Genomic DNA, 15,789 nt, shown 5'->3' with positions numbered 1-15,789 from the left:
GAAGCAAGTTTGTTTTTTCTTCACCTTAGTTTGGACTTCGTCGTTCCACCACCACGATTCTTTATGTTCCTTGACCTTCCCTGTCGAAAATCCAAGGGTGTTTTTGCCCACCTCTCTGATGGAATTTTCCATGTTATTCCATAACATATCTGCATTATTTGAGTTTGTAGTTCCAAAATCTATATTAGACAAAATCTTACTCCTAAAGTCATCAGTTGTCGCTCCTTGTAAGTTCTTCCAAAGGATCCTAGGTTTACCAAGTTTAGGCCTCTTATGAGTGCTCCGCCCATGACGTACGCGGAACACCAAAACCAACAATATGTGTTGTGAAGTACATGCCTCTTCAGGGAACACCTTATAGTCAATGCAAGCCCACCGATCCCGATTTCGAACCAAGATATAGTCGATTTGGGTACAATGTCCCCCGCTATAGAACGTAATCAAGTTCACATCTCTCTTGTTAAATAAGGAGTTAGTGACAACCATATCCTGAGCAGTAGCAAAATCAAGCAACGCGCGCCCCTCCTCGTTCCTACTACCAAAATTGAAACCCCCATGAACACCGTCATACCCATCGGTTGCACTACCTATATGGCCATTGAAGTCTCCCCCTATGAAAACTCTTTGGTCCTCCGGAATGCTCCTAAGTACATCATCTAACTGATCCCAGAAGCAACGTTTCTCCCCCTCCCCTAGGCCAACGTGTGGGGCGTACACTGAAAGGACATTCACCACTTCCACTTCTATAATAACCTTAATCATCATGATCCTATCCCTGTATCTACAAACTTCAACTATATTTTCCTTGATCCTAGAGGATACCAAGATACCCACCCCATTTCTAGCGTTATCTACTCCTAAATACCACAACTTGTACCTATTACACTCTCTAGCGCGAGCCCCTTTCCACCTAGTCTCCTGAATACATGCAAAATCTATTTTCCTATTACTAAGTACGTCGGTCAGCTCCAGTAGCCTAGCATTTAATGAGCCTACATTCAACGAACAAATTCTAAGTCTAGTCTCATTGACACCACTTTGTCGAGCCCTCCCCCTATACCCCCTATGGGATCTAAAAGAATGACATGACCTCAAGTAATCATCTATAACTGAAGCTATGAGGAACTATGAAAAGGGAATCCAAAGAATACAGAAGATGCACCAATAAAAAAATATCAGTAAAAGACCAAACCTTTGTGGCTTAAATGAACAATATAGCAGAATAATGGGACACTTAACTACTTGGAAAATAAACTTCAAAACCTAGAAAAATTACCTAGAACAAAGAACAAAAAAATAACACAGAGAGCAGGATGATATCTTGGAAGAAACTGGAAAGGCACAAAAATAAAAATATAAAAAGTTGTTCTTTTTATGTTTTCAATTTTCAGTGGTATGGCTTTCAGATCTTTGCTCAAAGTGAGAGTTTGAAGAAGCTGACCAGATGAAAATTACATCGAATGTTCCTTGTTTGTATGCAGAAGAAAATGACCCCCACCTGTTTTCTTCCAAAAACAACAATGATCTGAAAAAATGAGTACTTAAAAATTACCAAAATAAAAGAACCCAGAAACAATTGTCTAAGAAATAATCTGGATCGGAGGAGCTACGAAATAAATAAACTTGAATTTGGCTTCAAGCTAGGTGGAACCTCGCAGTTCTCAAAGTTTGTCAGTTGCAGAGAAACTATAAACCAAACGGTAAACAAGTTACAATAATAATAAAAAATAATAAAAACAACAATAGCAAAAAGAAGACGGCCGTCAGCAGTTGAAGATCTACTATCAGATCTGAAAGATACAACAAAATATAAAAGCTTAAAAATCTGTGTTGAAGTTAAGCATAAAAGAAGTCATAAACTTTCAGAAAACAGGGCCTAATAGCAGCAATAATAATATTGTGATGAAACTGTAAAAGAGAAAATGGAAAATGGTATTTCTTAATGGGAAAAGCAATATGAGGTTCAGATCTGGAAAAATAAAGTGAAACCAACAGATAAAATTCACCAAAGATCGTAGGAAGGAATCAACGGAGGCGCAGGTGAAGAAGATCTGGGAGGGAGCGATGGAGGTGAGGATTTCGGATCTGCTTTGGATTTCGACTCTCTCATGAATTTCCCTTTCTTTTCTCAGAGGAATATAATGGAATGAAGGGATATCCACTAAGCAAAGTGTTTTTATTTTTCAGCGGTGACCGTTGAAAATTAGGGTTGAAAGTACAAAAATCCATTAATTAAAAAATCGTATAGAATCGTATATAATCTTTTGGGTAATATTATTAAAGGTATTTAACATGCATATCCAGTTGAAAATCTAAAACTAAAAACAGAGTCCCCTCGCCCATTGTATTTGTAGATGAAGATCCACGATTCTTATTTCTGTTCCTATATATTCAAATATTTGGCAGACGGTTGACCTCATTATACCTGTATTTGTAATCCCAAACCAAGCTTTGAAGAGAAGAGAATGATTCTGGTGGCGACAGTGGCGGAGCTGATGGAGGAGTACACGGCGGTGCTGTCTGCGGTGCTGGAGCACTTGTTTCATGACGCTCCTTTTCCAAGGCGTTTTCGTCTCCTTATGCTCCGCAATCTTCCTCATGTTTCCTCCGCCCCCCTCCTCCTCCCTGTCCCTGTTTGATATCTTTTTGTTATTCTTTTTCTTAGGCATGCGGATTTCAATCGTTTGTACATGATTTAGTCTGTGTAACAAAATTTTGATTTGAAATTGTATTGGGCTTTGTTCATCGACCGATCGACGTCTTCTTTTTTATCGAATTTCGGACACAATTCATTCGAATTTATTGCGATCATGAACATCCAACAAGTAAAATAGCTGGGAACAAACAAGTGAATCTTTAAGAAATACGACGACATGATTGCCCACTAGATAATTTATCAATACAATAATTTAATTAAATTTATTAATGTTTAAAGATAATTTGGTAAACCGGGACGAGATACGTTATTTTCTAAGTAAGATTAGGGTTTGAAATTATAGATATTTTTGAATTATCTCTTCTTTTAAATTTTAGGGCAAAGTACACAAATGGTCCCTGGACCATAATATAATTTTTTTATTAATCAATCGACTATTAAAAGTTACAAAATAATCCTTTGATTATACAGTATTGCTTTGTTGAGTCCCTCGACTATCAAAAGTTAAAAAATGGTCATCCGACAATTCATTATGTTTCGAACTCATCATTTTCTGTTAAAAAATAGATGGTTTTCTAAGCCGATCATTAATGTGATGATTGGGATGTGATGTGATAATCTTTTGAGATTATAGGATTAGATCTTATCATATCACAGTTAACAAGTTAACGTTCACCTCAGAATACCATCAACTTTTTAAAATAAAAGAATGAGTTCGAAACATAATGAATGATCGGGTGACTATTTTGTAACTTTTGATAGTTGAGAGACTCAACAAAACAACATTTTATAGTCAAATGATCATTTTATAACTTTTAATAGTCGAAAAACTTAATAAAACATTATCCTATAATCAGAATCATTCGTATACTTTACCCTTACCGTTAATTTCTATATTACTTCTCTAATTTAACCGTTTGTTCATTATTCTGTTAGTGCCGTTTTTTGGATAAGAAGAGACTTGTCCCTTTATGTCACGTGAGTGGAGTGATGTTGATAACATCGAATGATGCAGTCTTCCTTTCACATCTATACGATTGTACTGTTCAATATTTGACAGTTGATAGTTTCCTTCTAAGGATTCAACATTACTATCCCAATTTTTTTTTTTAAATATGTCACTATATCATCTTTTAATTTATGAGTAAATTTGTCTTTAAACTTTTATATCTTCAAATTTTAATATTAAATTTTTCCATCCATTTTTAAATTAAATTAAAATTTACGATTTAATTTTGATTTTGACGATCTAGAAAAAAAATGGATGTCCTTTTTTTTTCATATGTATGGGGTAAGGGAGAGGTAAGATAGTAGGCTGCCCCCAACACCAGGTTGAGAACAACTTTCGTAGGAGACCTCCGAATTATGAAATGCCCTCCATGGTCACTACGATTTAATTTTGATTTTGATGATCTAGAAAGATTAAGTTAAAAGCATTATTTTAAATATTTTATTGAGTAAACTACGAAAATTGTCACTAATGTTAGGGTAGGTGTTCGTTTTTACCACTAATGTTTAAAAAATCACAAATCGATAACTAATGTTATCGTTTGTTACAAAATAGTTACTCAATGTTAACAGTCGTTAATAGGCATGACAGAAAACACAGCTGGACCGTTATCTGCTGAGTTGGATTACCGGCCCGATGCTCAAACCGTAATCGGCAAAATTATAAGTCGCAATTGACATAGCATAAGGTCAACTTCCTATGGTCCGACTTGAAGACTTTTGAGGCGTAACCTCACATTCGAAATCCTCCATCCTTCTCGTGTCAAATAGTATTCTCGTGCTAAAAAATGTGTTCTTAAAATCCTGTTGGGTTATTTCACATCGAGCTCGAAAACTGGAAGAATGGTTCATGTGGTTGATTAATTTCAACACGCTATGTTCTTCTTGTTAGTGTTGATGTGTTTCGATGGCAAGCTTAATCGATATAAGATCATAGAGATCGAAACTGTGCAGCGATGTTTGCTGATAGACTCGGGCAGAAGATTCAATATACTCAATTTTTTTGCCTAAGGTGACTTGGTTTTTGCTTCGTAAACGTTGGAATGAGTTCCTCAATGCCATTGAAAACCAAGAGAAGGTGTTGGTTTGTCTGATTAGAGCTCGAAAGAAATCGAAAGACAATGACGTCTCAACATAAGTCGATACATTGCTCCATCTTCGACTCCCAAAGAAAAAGGGGAAACTAACGGAAAAGGAAATCATCAGCTTGTGTTTCGAGTTTTTGAACGCTGGAACACTACTTCCACTGCTTTGCAGTGGGTCATGGCAAACATGGTGAAATACCCTCATGTCCAAGAGAAACTATTCATGGAAATCAAAGGGGTAGTGGAAATCAAAGAGCTCCAAGAAGTAGAGAAATGGTGATGATGACGATGAAGCAAATTTCCATGTTTGTTTTGGCCTTTGGAGGTGAGGGTTGTGTCACGTGTGTGATAAGAGGAAAATAAGAAAAGTGAAGAGAAAGAAAAAAGACGAAGATGAGGAATGCGTTGAAGAAGAAGAAGAGCCGGTCAAAATGGCGGCCAATGATCCAACTCATTAGATAACGATCCAGTTGTGTTTTTCGTCACTCGAATTAACGGTTGTTAACATCGAGTGACCATTTTATAACAAACGATAACAGTTAACGATAAGTTTACCCTATTTTATTTTATAGTTAACGATAAGTTTTATATAAGTTTAAATATTAATAAATTAGTTTAATTTTTAATATTATCTTAATTATTTTTTTAATGTTAACTATATGTCTTGGGTGTTAATGTTTTATGTAAAATAGTCGAGAGTTATATTTAAACAAATATTATTTTGTACTTATCTCATATTAATAAAAAAATATTATCACACTTATCAACGTATCATCATTTTATGATTATATATTAGAAATATAAATATAAATAACTATTGTTGATGAGAATAATTTGGTTTATTAGTTGTTGGCAGTTACCCTTTTAGTTTGGATATAGAGTTGCAAACAGTAAAAGAACGTAATCATTGTAAGAAAAATTTATACGAAGCCAAATTCGAATCATCCACACCTTTTTTTTGTATTTCATTAATTTGAATTTTGTTTGATTAAGACTAAGTTTTGTAAAAAAAATCCAGCTTCTTTAAAATACCATAAACAATTCCTTGGGTTGAGCTCCCTTTTCAAGGAAATAGAAAATAGTAGAAACATTTAAATAGGTTTGATTATTTATTACATCATAAAAACTCACTTTTTGAAGATCTCTTCCCTCTTTTCGGGATCAAACATTAATTGCAACGATTCAGTAAACAGCTCATTGAGATAAATGTAGTTAAATAATACCCCCTAGAATCATGTTAGAAGTTTTATTATCGTACAACTCGAGAAAAAAATGAATAATTCTTAATTAAAAGTTGTGTATAGAATTATAATGTATAGAGTAGTCTATATGTGAGAGTGGGTGTTGTGGATCTTATGAACAATAAGAAACAAATAGAAGAAGAAGCCCCCTTCAACTATAGTTGAGAGAGATTTATAGTTGTTCTATCTAATTGTGTCAATTTTAAGATCATTATGTTTATTTGTAGGTTGACATATTAAATATAATTGATAGTTAGGTCTTTGTATTTTGCAACGATAGGTTTCTTAAATTTATGAGAAGTCTTTTCTAAAAGCCTTGTTTACACATTATAACTAGTTTAAAAGGTTTACGAGGGACTGATAAAAGAAGATATCCATATAGAATTTTTGAGAGGCGGAAGATTGGTAGTTTTCAAAGATGGTATCGGGGTATAAGAACTATATTAATTCAATGTAGAAAATGAATTTTTTTATTTCTAAATAGAATTGAATTAAAATAAAAATTTTGCATGTATAAACAATAAAAATTAAAAATTAATGTACATGATTATATCAAATCAAAAATAAACTTTTGAATTACTCATGTTTTTATCACTTTGAATTATTTTAGCAATATTTTTGTATGACATGTCATTTTTATTATTATGTAATATAAAATAATTGAAAATATAAAATAAAACATAATGAGGTCGGGGGTCATCACCAACCACGTAGATTGTGGTCGTTTAGTCCCAAATTTCACGTCAGTTCATCTCGACCCCCTGAGTCTGAATCTGGTGGTTGTTTCACCGGAAAATGTCCTAAAATTTGTGAATCTTGATTGAAACATTTCAACTTCCTCACTTTCAATCTCTAATTCGTGGACTTTGGAGTAAGTTCCGAAAAAAATGGAGGTCGGATTCAGACTCAAGGTGTCGAGGTGAAGTGACCCATGAAATTTGAAACCGAACGACCACCATTTATGACGGTCAACGGTGGCTGACAGTGGCGTCCGACCATCTTATGTTATTATTTTACATTTTCAATTATTTTATATTAAATAATAATAAAAATGCCATGTCATACAAAAATAATTTAGATTGATCAAAATAGGCGCAACTCGAAAGTTCAGTGAGTAAATTAGAAAAATTGGAAGTACAATGAGTAAATTTGGAGAGAGAGTATAGTTTAGTGGGGAATGGTGTAATTTACTCTTTTTTTTAATAATATGAGATATTATAATATAATATTTGTTTAAAAAATTTCTTAATTATTGATAATGTATATATCATGCAAACGTAATTGCTCAAGTTTGAATTTTCTAGAAAAACAACATTCTCTTTTACAAGTGAAACCACTTGATGAATTTTGGAAAAACATAACTGAAGCTAGAAAGAAAATATGCAATGGAATAAATAGGTAAGCTGAGCAAAACGACATATAGTATCTATATCATATTTTTTTTAACACTTCTGCTTCTGCAGATCAGTGGTCGGCTGTAATTGCTGGAAGAACACCAATTACCTTGAATGGATTGCATTTGCAGCGCATCTGTTCTCTATGTCCCCCGGTTCTTATTAAAATCCTCAGCTTCCGTTTTCGTAACTATCCATGAATGGAAAACAATGTGCGAGGAACAAAAGTTTGCTTAGGTTTTTTAATAAACATTGTTGCTTTTTGTTTCTCAAAAAGATGGTTGAAAGACAAAGATTTTAGGAATATATGCTCCCTTACCTTTGCATAAAATCCCATCTTTCCTTAAGCCCATCCATAATCCCAAAACACCTGATATTCCCTTGTGAATGTGTCAGCTTTGTTATATACATTTGAAGAGTGTTATTAAAAGATAACGTCAAAGATCGTGCAAATAAGATAATCATAAAGGTTTTATGTGTTTTTTTAAATCACATGTAAAAGATAAGATTTTAATTATTTTCGAAAATAGAAGAATATAAGAGAAGTGTTTACAAAAGATTTATTTATAGAGATAGTTACCTTATTACAAAAGAAACATAGAAAAAAATCTACGTAAATTGAGTTTCTTAATATTAATCAATATAATAGAAAATAAATTCCGTACTTTTAATCAAACTAAATTTCTTACTTTCCTCAGTCAATTTGAATCAGATCAAACCCTAATAATCGATCCAACAATGCTTCAACAAATGCTTTGAAGAATATTAAAAGAGTAATTTGGGATACTATAAGTTACATTATACATACTAGATTTCAAGATGCATATGATATCATATATTTGTATCTTTCGTGATTTTTATGTTTTTAGTCGATTATGATTTTTCTTATTCACGGAGGTGAACTCTCATCTCTTACACGTGTATTATTTTCATGTTAATCTCACTTTAGTCAATTTCCGTTTGAGAAAAATTCTTTTTGAGTAGTATTGGATTACTTTGGAATATATTTCCAAATAGATTAGGATTTAGTAGCTCAAAGGGAATCGATGCCTATGCAAAGGCACTAGTGGAATATCTCCTGGGGGTCATCAGTCCTTCTTTATAAAAACTTGAGCATACTTAACTTCCATGGCAACCTTAATAGCTAAATCATTTCGCATCGAGTACTGTTTCTTTGGCTACATAGACGAGAACAAAAGCGTCAGCAGCATGCCCAAGGGCCGACCACTTTCTTTGCAGGTTTTCCTCTCCTCCCCCAAAGTATTTTGTGTGTGGAAAATTATCATCTATCTTTTGAATATTGATCTCTCTTTGCAGACTGTGGACCTCAAAGTTAGAATTTGCTGCACTGGTTGCGAGAGAGTCGTCAAAAACGCCATTTACAAGCTTAGGGGTATATTCTTGTACAATAAAATTAAACGACATAATGTTCAAATTAGTGTCTAACGTATTTTAATAAAATGATTATTTTAATTTTTTAATCAATTTTAACTCTCAATATTTTATTTTTTATTTGTTAAAATGATCCCTACTGGATGGAAATCGTTAATTTGTTATGGGTCAATTAATGTTGTTGACGTGATAGACATGTCAACAATTTAGCATATATACAAATATCACATCAGTAATATGAGTTGTCTATTAATCAATTAACGGCTCCATCCACAAGATTCATTTTGATTTAAAAATTAAAATGTTGAGGGCTAAAATGTCCTAGAAAGTAGGAATTTAAATAATTATTTTAATAAACGTTAGAATTAATTTGGACATTATACCAAATCAAACCCAATACTTGGTCTATAATATCATTGGAATGCTTGATAATATTGTGTTAGGGATTGATTCGGTGGAAGTGAACCTGGAAATGGAAAAACTGACGGTGATCGGGTACGTTGATCGGAACAAGGTGCTGAAACAAGTGAGAAGAGCTGGGAAGATGGCTGAATTCTGGCCCTACCCGGAGCCTCCTTTGCACTACACTTTGGCCACCGAATACTTCAAAGACACCACAAACGAGTTCAGAGAGAGCTACAACTATTACAGGCATGGCTACAACCATGGACATACGCATGGCTACATTCCAGTCACGCATCGTGGAGATGACAAGGTAAGCAACATGTTCAACGATGACAATGTCCATGCATGTTGTCTCATGTAAATACACGATCCGATATTTTGGTTTCGACTTACTAAGTATGAGATGTAAAAAATAGACGTGTACCATTAAATTTTGCTAGTTTATCATTTAGATTATTTTTGTCAAAACTATTTTTGGGTGGTTAAAAAAAATGGTAATAGTAAAGATAAATGTTTTTGAAATCATTTTTGGGTGGTTCGAATCAAGAGATCTCGTAAGAGAACTCGTAATTTCAAGTAAAGGTTCAATAGGTCTTATAATTTTAGCTGACAGATGAAGAGATCATGTAATTTTGGGTGAAAGATCAAGGGATCTCATACTTTTGAATGTAAGATAAATGAGTCTCATACTTTCATATGACATATCGAGGGATCTCACGATTTCAAGCGAAAGATCAAGATATCTTAGCTTTAAGTGAAAGATTTAATCTCATCATATGTCAAAGGTCTATAACTCAGATTCTCAAAATAGTATTTAATCCATTTAATTTTCAAAGAACTTCAAGATTAAAAATTATTTCATTGCTCATAACACAAAGTTTAAAAAATTTATTTATTTATTAATTCAAGAGATTTCAAAAATAAATCTTTATTTATTCAAGAAAATTGAAAAAAAAAACTTAATTTAAAATTCTTACACCATTGTGTATAAATATTTCAAACCTGGAAAATTATGACAAGGGTCCTCTTTGTGTGGGCATCGAAAAAAAAACTCCCACTTGAATTTTCTTATCTTCTATCATGTCGTTGGTGTTTGATCGTGCATGTATGCTTTGGAAATACAATGTTGATGATTCGATGCAAGAATGCATGAGAAAGTATTGGTTCAACAAACTGATCTCATAAAACAGAGAATCTTCGAATAATTACAACTTTCTTTACTTTACTTTGGAACTTTTTTTTTCATTGCAAAATTTTTTTATTTCTCCGAACATTTATAAATCAACACCTCTAAATAATAATGATGCACATGCATGTGGATGAAGAAATAAAACATCACCAAAAATGAGTTAGTACAACATGATAAATCATAGAGTAATGCCATAAAAATTAAATAAATCTTATCGATCAGACTATAAAAAATCACAACTTATATTGAATGCGAGCGCATAAACAAATGAATTTTTGCCTTACTTATGATGGTATTCCCTAAGGTTTAAAGGTTGACATGACTCTAACAAGGGTAGGCTCATATGGTTCAACATGAGATTTGATTCTAAAAAGATACCGAAATGTCCTTATTAACGCCTACTGAGGCTAGTAAGGCCTTTGATCCTCACCCACTATAGGCTCCAAATGGATCAGATTCAACTCGAGAAGACATATTTTCCTATATCTACACGGAGGGTTACTCACGAAGTCATAAGACATATGCACCTCAAAAGTAATTACTAGGCTTACACGGAAGATTACTCATGAAGGCGTAGCATTTGCTCCCACTTTAAAAGGACGGACCTTGAGTAGAAAGAACATGTTATGAAAATATAATCATGATGAGACGTTGACAAGAAATAACTTTTAATAGAACAACCTTCTCAATTTATATATTATGAAAACCTTCTATTTTCACTAGTCATTCGTTGATCAAACGCCTTAAAAACAAAAACTCATTTTATTTTAAAAAAATTTCAAAAACTTTACAAAATATTTTTTTAAAATGTGAAATTAAAATTAAAACTAAATTCATATTCGCAATTCTTTTAAAAAATGTGAAATTGAAATTAAAACTAAATCTACATTTGCAATTCTTTGAAAAATGAACATTGTGTAATTTTATTTGTGGTTTGACTCTCAAAATAAAAATAAAAAAACTTCAGCGAAATCGCTAAGCTGTCGAAACCATTTTTGGGTTGTTTGAAAATAGTTATGGTAAAGTTTTTTTTTTGAAAATAGGAATTGCAATCGGTCGTTTTGGGCTGGGTATGAATACCTTTAAATTGAGTTTGCGTTTAAAACCATATTAAAATGAGTTTGGGAGTCTATTACATGTGGGGAAGGTTAAAGCACCCCCACAACGCTCAAAATTGGTATCTTTATAAAATAAATGATGTTCAATTTTACAAGAACTGGGAATACAAATTTAGCCTAATTTTAACCTCACATGTGAATGCAATTTTTAAAGAAATATAGTAGTTATCGTTTGGAAGCAACAATTTATGTTTGCACCCATTTAAAAAGGAGACTCACGTCATTTGAGGAGAATGTCACTTTGTTACATACAACTAAAAAGGTTGTAATCCAGCTACTTAGGACACTTCATCTTTTAGTCGACATAACAATGTAACATTGCCTCAAATTTTTAAAAGAGGAAGACAATTTTCATATAATATAATTTTAGAAAACGTTGTCACGAAGAAGATCACATCAATAGTCGTCACATATAAAAAATAGGATAAAGTATAGTAATGGTCATTGAACTTTTCTAAAACTTTCATTTAGGTCCCCCATCCTTTAAAACTTGCAATAAAGTCTCCCAACATTTAGTCTGTTTGCAATATGATCCCCCAACAATTACGTTGGGGACCATATTACAAACATACAAATGTTAGGAGACCATATTGCAAATGGACTAAATGTTGGGGGACTATATTGCAAGTTTTAAAAGTTGGGGACCTAAATGAAAGCTTTAGAAAAGTTTAATGACCGTTACTATACTTTACCCTTAATTTATTTAAAATTTTATTTGTAATTTTACATTTCTTCAATTTTGTCCTTAAATTTATATTTTTTTACAAAATTGATCCATGATTATTTTTTTTTTTGTAATTTACTCGGAATCATATACAATTACAACTTGGAATTCAACAATCACGAAAAATGACAAAATAATTAATCCAAAATTAGAAACGACCCGACCTGAACTCAATCTGTATCTGGTAAACATCCGACCTAAATTTTATCTATCAATGATGTAACCCGATTTGAACGAGATCCGACTAAAGTCCACCTGAACCTGAATTAACTGGTCTTTATCTGCTTCGGACCTGAACTATTTTGACCTAAACTGACATCGATCCGAACTGAAAATGACCCGACTTGAACCCGATATGGATCTGGTGTTAATCAACCTAAAAATAACCCAAACTAATTTGACCTGTACCCGACCTGATCCGATTCAAACCATCAAATTAACCTGACTTAACTTGTACCCGATTTTACCCGACCTGCCAGGATCCGACTGAAACCTGACCGATTACCTGATTTTACAGCCTTAATTGACACCTTCTTAAGTAGACACTCCACCACGTCGGGCTATTGAGGTCGCCCTCTAAGAACAAGGGTAAGGATGTTGCTTGGTAAAATTATTGAATTCTTACGTAATAAAGTTAATCACCAAGAAATCTTTAATCATTCAAATTATAATAGAATTTAATTTAATAATTAATTAAAATTTGAATAATCTAACAATAAATTATATAATACTCTAATTATATTATAACATAAAATAAGATTAATTAATACTTGAATATGATATATTATAAAATAAAATATAAAATAAATAATAGGGTAAAGTATAGTAATGGTCACTGAACTTTCCTAAAGCTTTCATTTAGGTATTCCAACTTTTAAAACTTGCAACACAGTCCCCTAATATTTAGTTCATTTGCAATATGGTCCCCCAACAGTTACGTTGGGGATCTTATTGCAAACGAACTAAATGTTGGGGACCATATTGCAAATGAACTAAATGTTGGGGGACTGTATTGTAAGTTTTAAAAGTTGGGGGACCTAAATGAATTCTTCAGAAAAGTTCAGTGACCATTACTATACTTTACCCATAAAAATAATAATGAATGACTATACACAAAGACTAACAAAGAAACAAAAACAATTTTTTTAATCAATTTGGAATTATGATCTAACATCGAATTAATCAAGAATTTGAAGACATTTAATAATCATCTTCAATTTATGGATTAAAATGAATTAATTAAAAAACTAGTCCAAAGTTCATTAATTAATTTTCAAATTATGAACGCAACTAGAATTAATTAAGAAATTAAAATTGAATTTATTAATCAATTATGAATCATGGATCGAATTAAATTAATCGAGAAATTTAAGCCAAATATCAATTAAGAATTAAATTAAACTTAATTAATTATTATAGCATAATTAATCAATTAAACTCTAATTAGGATTCAATTGACGAAATCGATGCCAAATTAATTAAGACATTCTGATTCAATGACCTAATTAAGAGAAATGAAAAATAAATGGGCTATATGAAAAAAGGGCGCGCAAGTCCGGGCTCAAACGAATAACACACAAAGATAAAGGATTGAAAAATGAATATACCCATGAAGAAATGAAACACCTTGATAGTGCTGTAAATGAGACGAGACAGATCGTGAGCTACTCGAGATCGACTCGATCAAGGCTCGATAAATACTCGGATCGAATGGACTCGACTCGAGCTCGAGCTCGACTCGAATTCTTAACGAGCCGAAATGAGCTACTCGATACTCGACTCGAAAAGCTCGTGAGCAGCTCGAAAAAAATGTTATATTATAATTTTAGAATTTTTTAAAATTACATTATTAAAAATATATTAAAAATACACTATTGGACAGTATTAATTTACATGATGTCAACTTAAGATGTATGTTGTTCACTTTTTGGGTCGGGAATTACAAGTTTGCTTTAACTTCTCCCTTCTTGAGTGGTACTTATAATTCCTTGGCTCCGAATTGAACGGATCCGCTCCAGATATAGAATCTTGTGATTTTTGAATCGTCAACACAAAGCTAAAAATGTATAAGTCTTTTATACATGGAAATAGGGCAATTCATCAAGAACACATATTATGCAGTAATGATATAGTTGGTATTTGATGTGTAATTTGACTTCATGTTAAATGAGCTACTCTTTAAGCTTCCTAAGTAGCTTTTGTTTGACGTGACATGTCTAAATCCTTCCTTTGCATGTGTTGGGTGTTATTATGGTCATTTGACTTCGATTTCTTTCCGGTACCATCCGAACTAACTTCCTTCTTTGAACAAAATAGTCAAAAAGTTGGGCTTACATTTCTAATGCAATTTTGGTCAAAAAGAAAACAAGAATTCTCAGGTTGCTCAACTCAGAAGCAAAAGCATTGCACCAGAAAAATACAAACAAAAGCATTTTGTCTTCCTTTCACTCTTTTAATGAGCATGTTAAGCAACACAAAGGTAACATCTTTACTAAGTTCCATTTACATTACCATACAAATTAGTACAGAAATATACCCAAGAAGAGCCTAAAAAACCACTCTTCTCACCATTTCTCTTCACACCATTCTTTTCATTTATGCATCAGTATTTGTCAAGAAAAAAAAATGTTTCTAATACAGACCCGGACATTAGCACAACATTCAAAGTTTAAGTCTTAGTATATATTGTTTTCTTGAAGGAGAAAAAGGGGATAAAAAAGAACCCCTCAAGATAGCCTTCTGTTCTTCTTAATGGATCTCCATTTATTCAGGTATATATGTTGTTTTATTTCCTTCAGGCAGCTGCAACAGTGCCTGTTCGGAAGGGGTAATCTTCAGACTTCCTTTGATCTTTCTTTCTCAAAGCTCTCATTGATGAACAGAGGTTCCTATTCTTTTCCATGGCTTCATCCATGTCGATTTGTTCTTGCTTGCACTCTTCACTACAGAAAGGCGTGTCCCCTCTGCAACACAATCCAGTATCCCACATCGGGGATATTATAAAGGATACGCGGGTTTAAGGCAGCATTGTGTTGGGGGCAATGACACAGCTACATTCGAACCGAGGTGTGTCTATTGCTAGTTGAAAATTATTTATAAACGCCCTAAATTGAGCTCAAAATTGAGCTCAAAATCGAGTTTCAATTTTGTTTTTGAATTTTTTTTGAATTTGAGCTTTTTTAAGTTCGAGTCGAGTTTCAATATTTTTTTTGAGTTTGAGTCGACTTTAAAAATTTTAGGCTCGCGAGTTTTTGAGTCAAATCAAATTTATATTTAAAGTTTTTGAGTTTGAGTTGAGCTCAATAATACTTAAGTTCGGCTTGTTTACACCCCTACACTTTGATTCCAGATCAAGTACGCTGGTTTTGTAAAACAAGCTCACATCCATTTCTTTTTCTTTTGAAAAATGGATACTTTGTATTAATAAGATACAAGGTATACCATTTCATGAACCTCATTAAAAAATATCTCTAAACTTATTGAAAGAAAAAAAGTGAACCATGAGGTGGAAATAACAGGATTAACACATATGGAAGAGCAGCATACACATAGCCACAAGACTCTCCTGCAGAAAAGC

General features: G+C 32.8%; 1 protein-coding gene and 1 pseudogene across 1 annotated transcript; both read left to right on the top strand.

Moving 5' to 3' along the window:
* The first annotated feature begins 8,512 nt into the window (after positions 1-8,512).
* LOC120172112 (heavy metal-associated isoprenylated plant protein 30-like) lies at positions 8,513-9,542 on the top strand. The gene is made up of 3 exons (XM_039179668.1): positions 8,513-8,623; positions 8,702-8,777; positions 9,220-9,542. Exons 1-3 carry the CDS (start codon positions 8,513-8,515, stop codon positions 9,540-9,542), a joined length of 510 nt encoding a protein of 169 aa, XP_039035599.1.
* A 5,693-nt stretch (positions 9,543-15,235) lies between these two features.
* On the top strand, positions 15,236-15,369 carry LOC120172139 (annotated as a pseudogene).
* The last annotated feature ends 420 nt before the right edge of the window (positions 15,370-15,789 follow it).

Source organism: Hibiscus syriacus, unplaced genomic scaffold (genome assembly GCF_006381635.1).
Source record: "Hibiscus syriacus cultivar Baekdansim isolate YM2019G1 unplaced genomic scaffold, ASM638163v2 tig00111842_pilon, whole genome shotgun sequence".
NCBI classification, from domain to species: Eukaryota; Viridiplantae; Streptophyta; class Magnoliopsida; order Malvales; family Malvaceae; genus Hibiscus; species Hibiscus syriacus.
The sequence above is the reverse complement of the archived record's forward strand: the minus strand, read 5'-3'. Positions and strand labels throughout refer to the sequence as shown.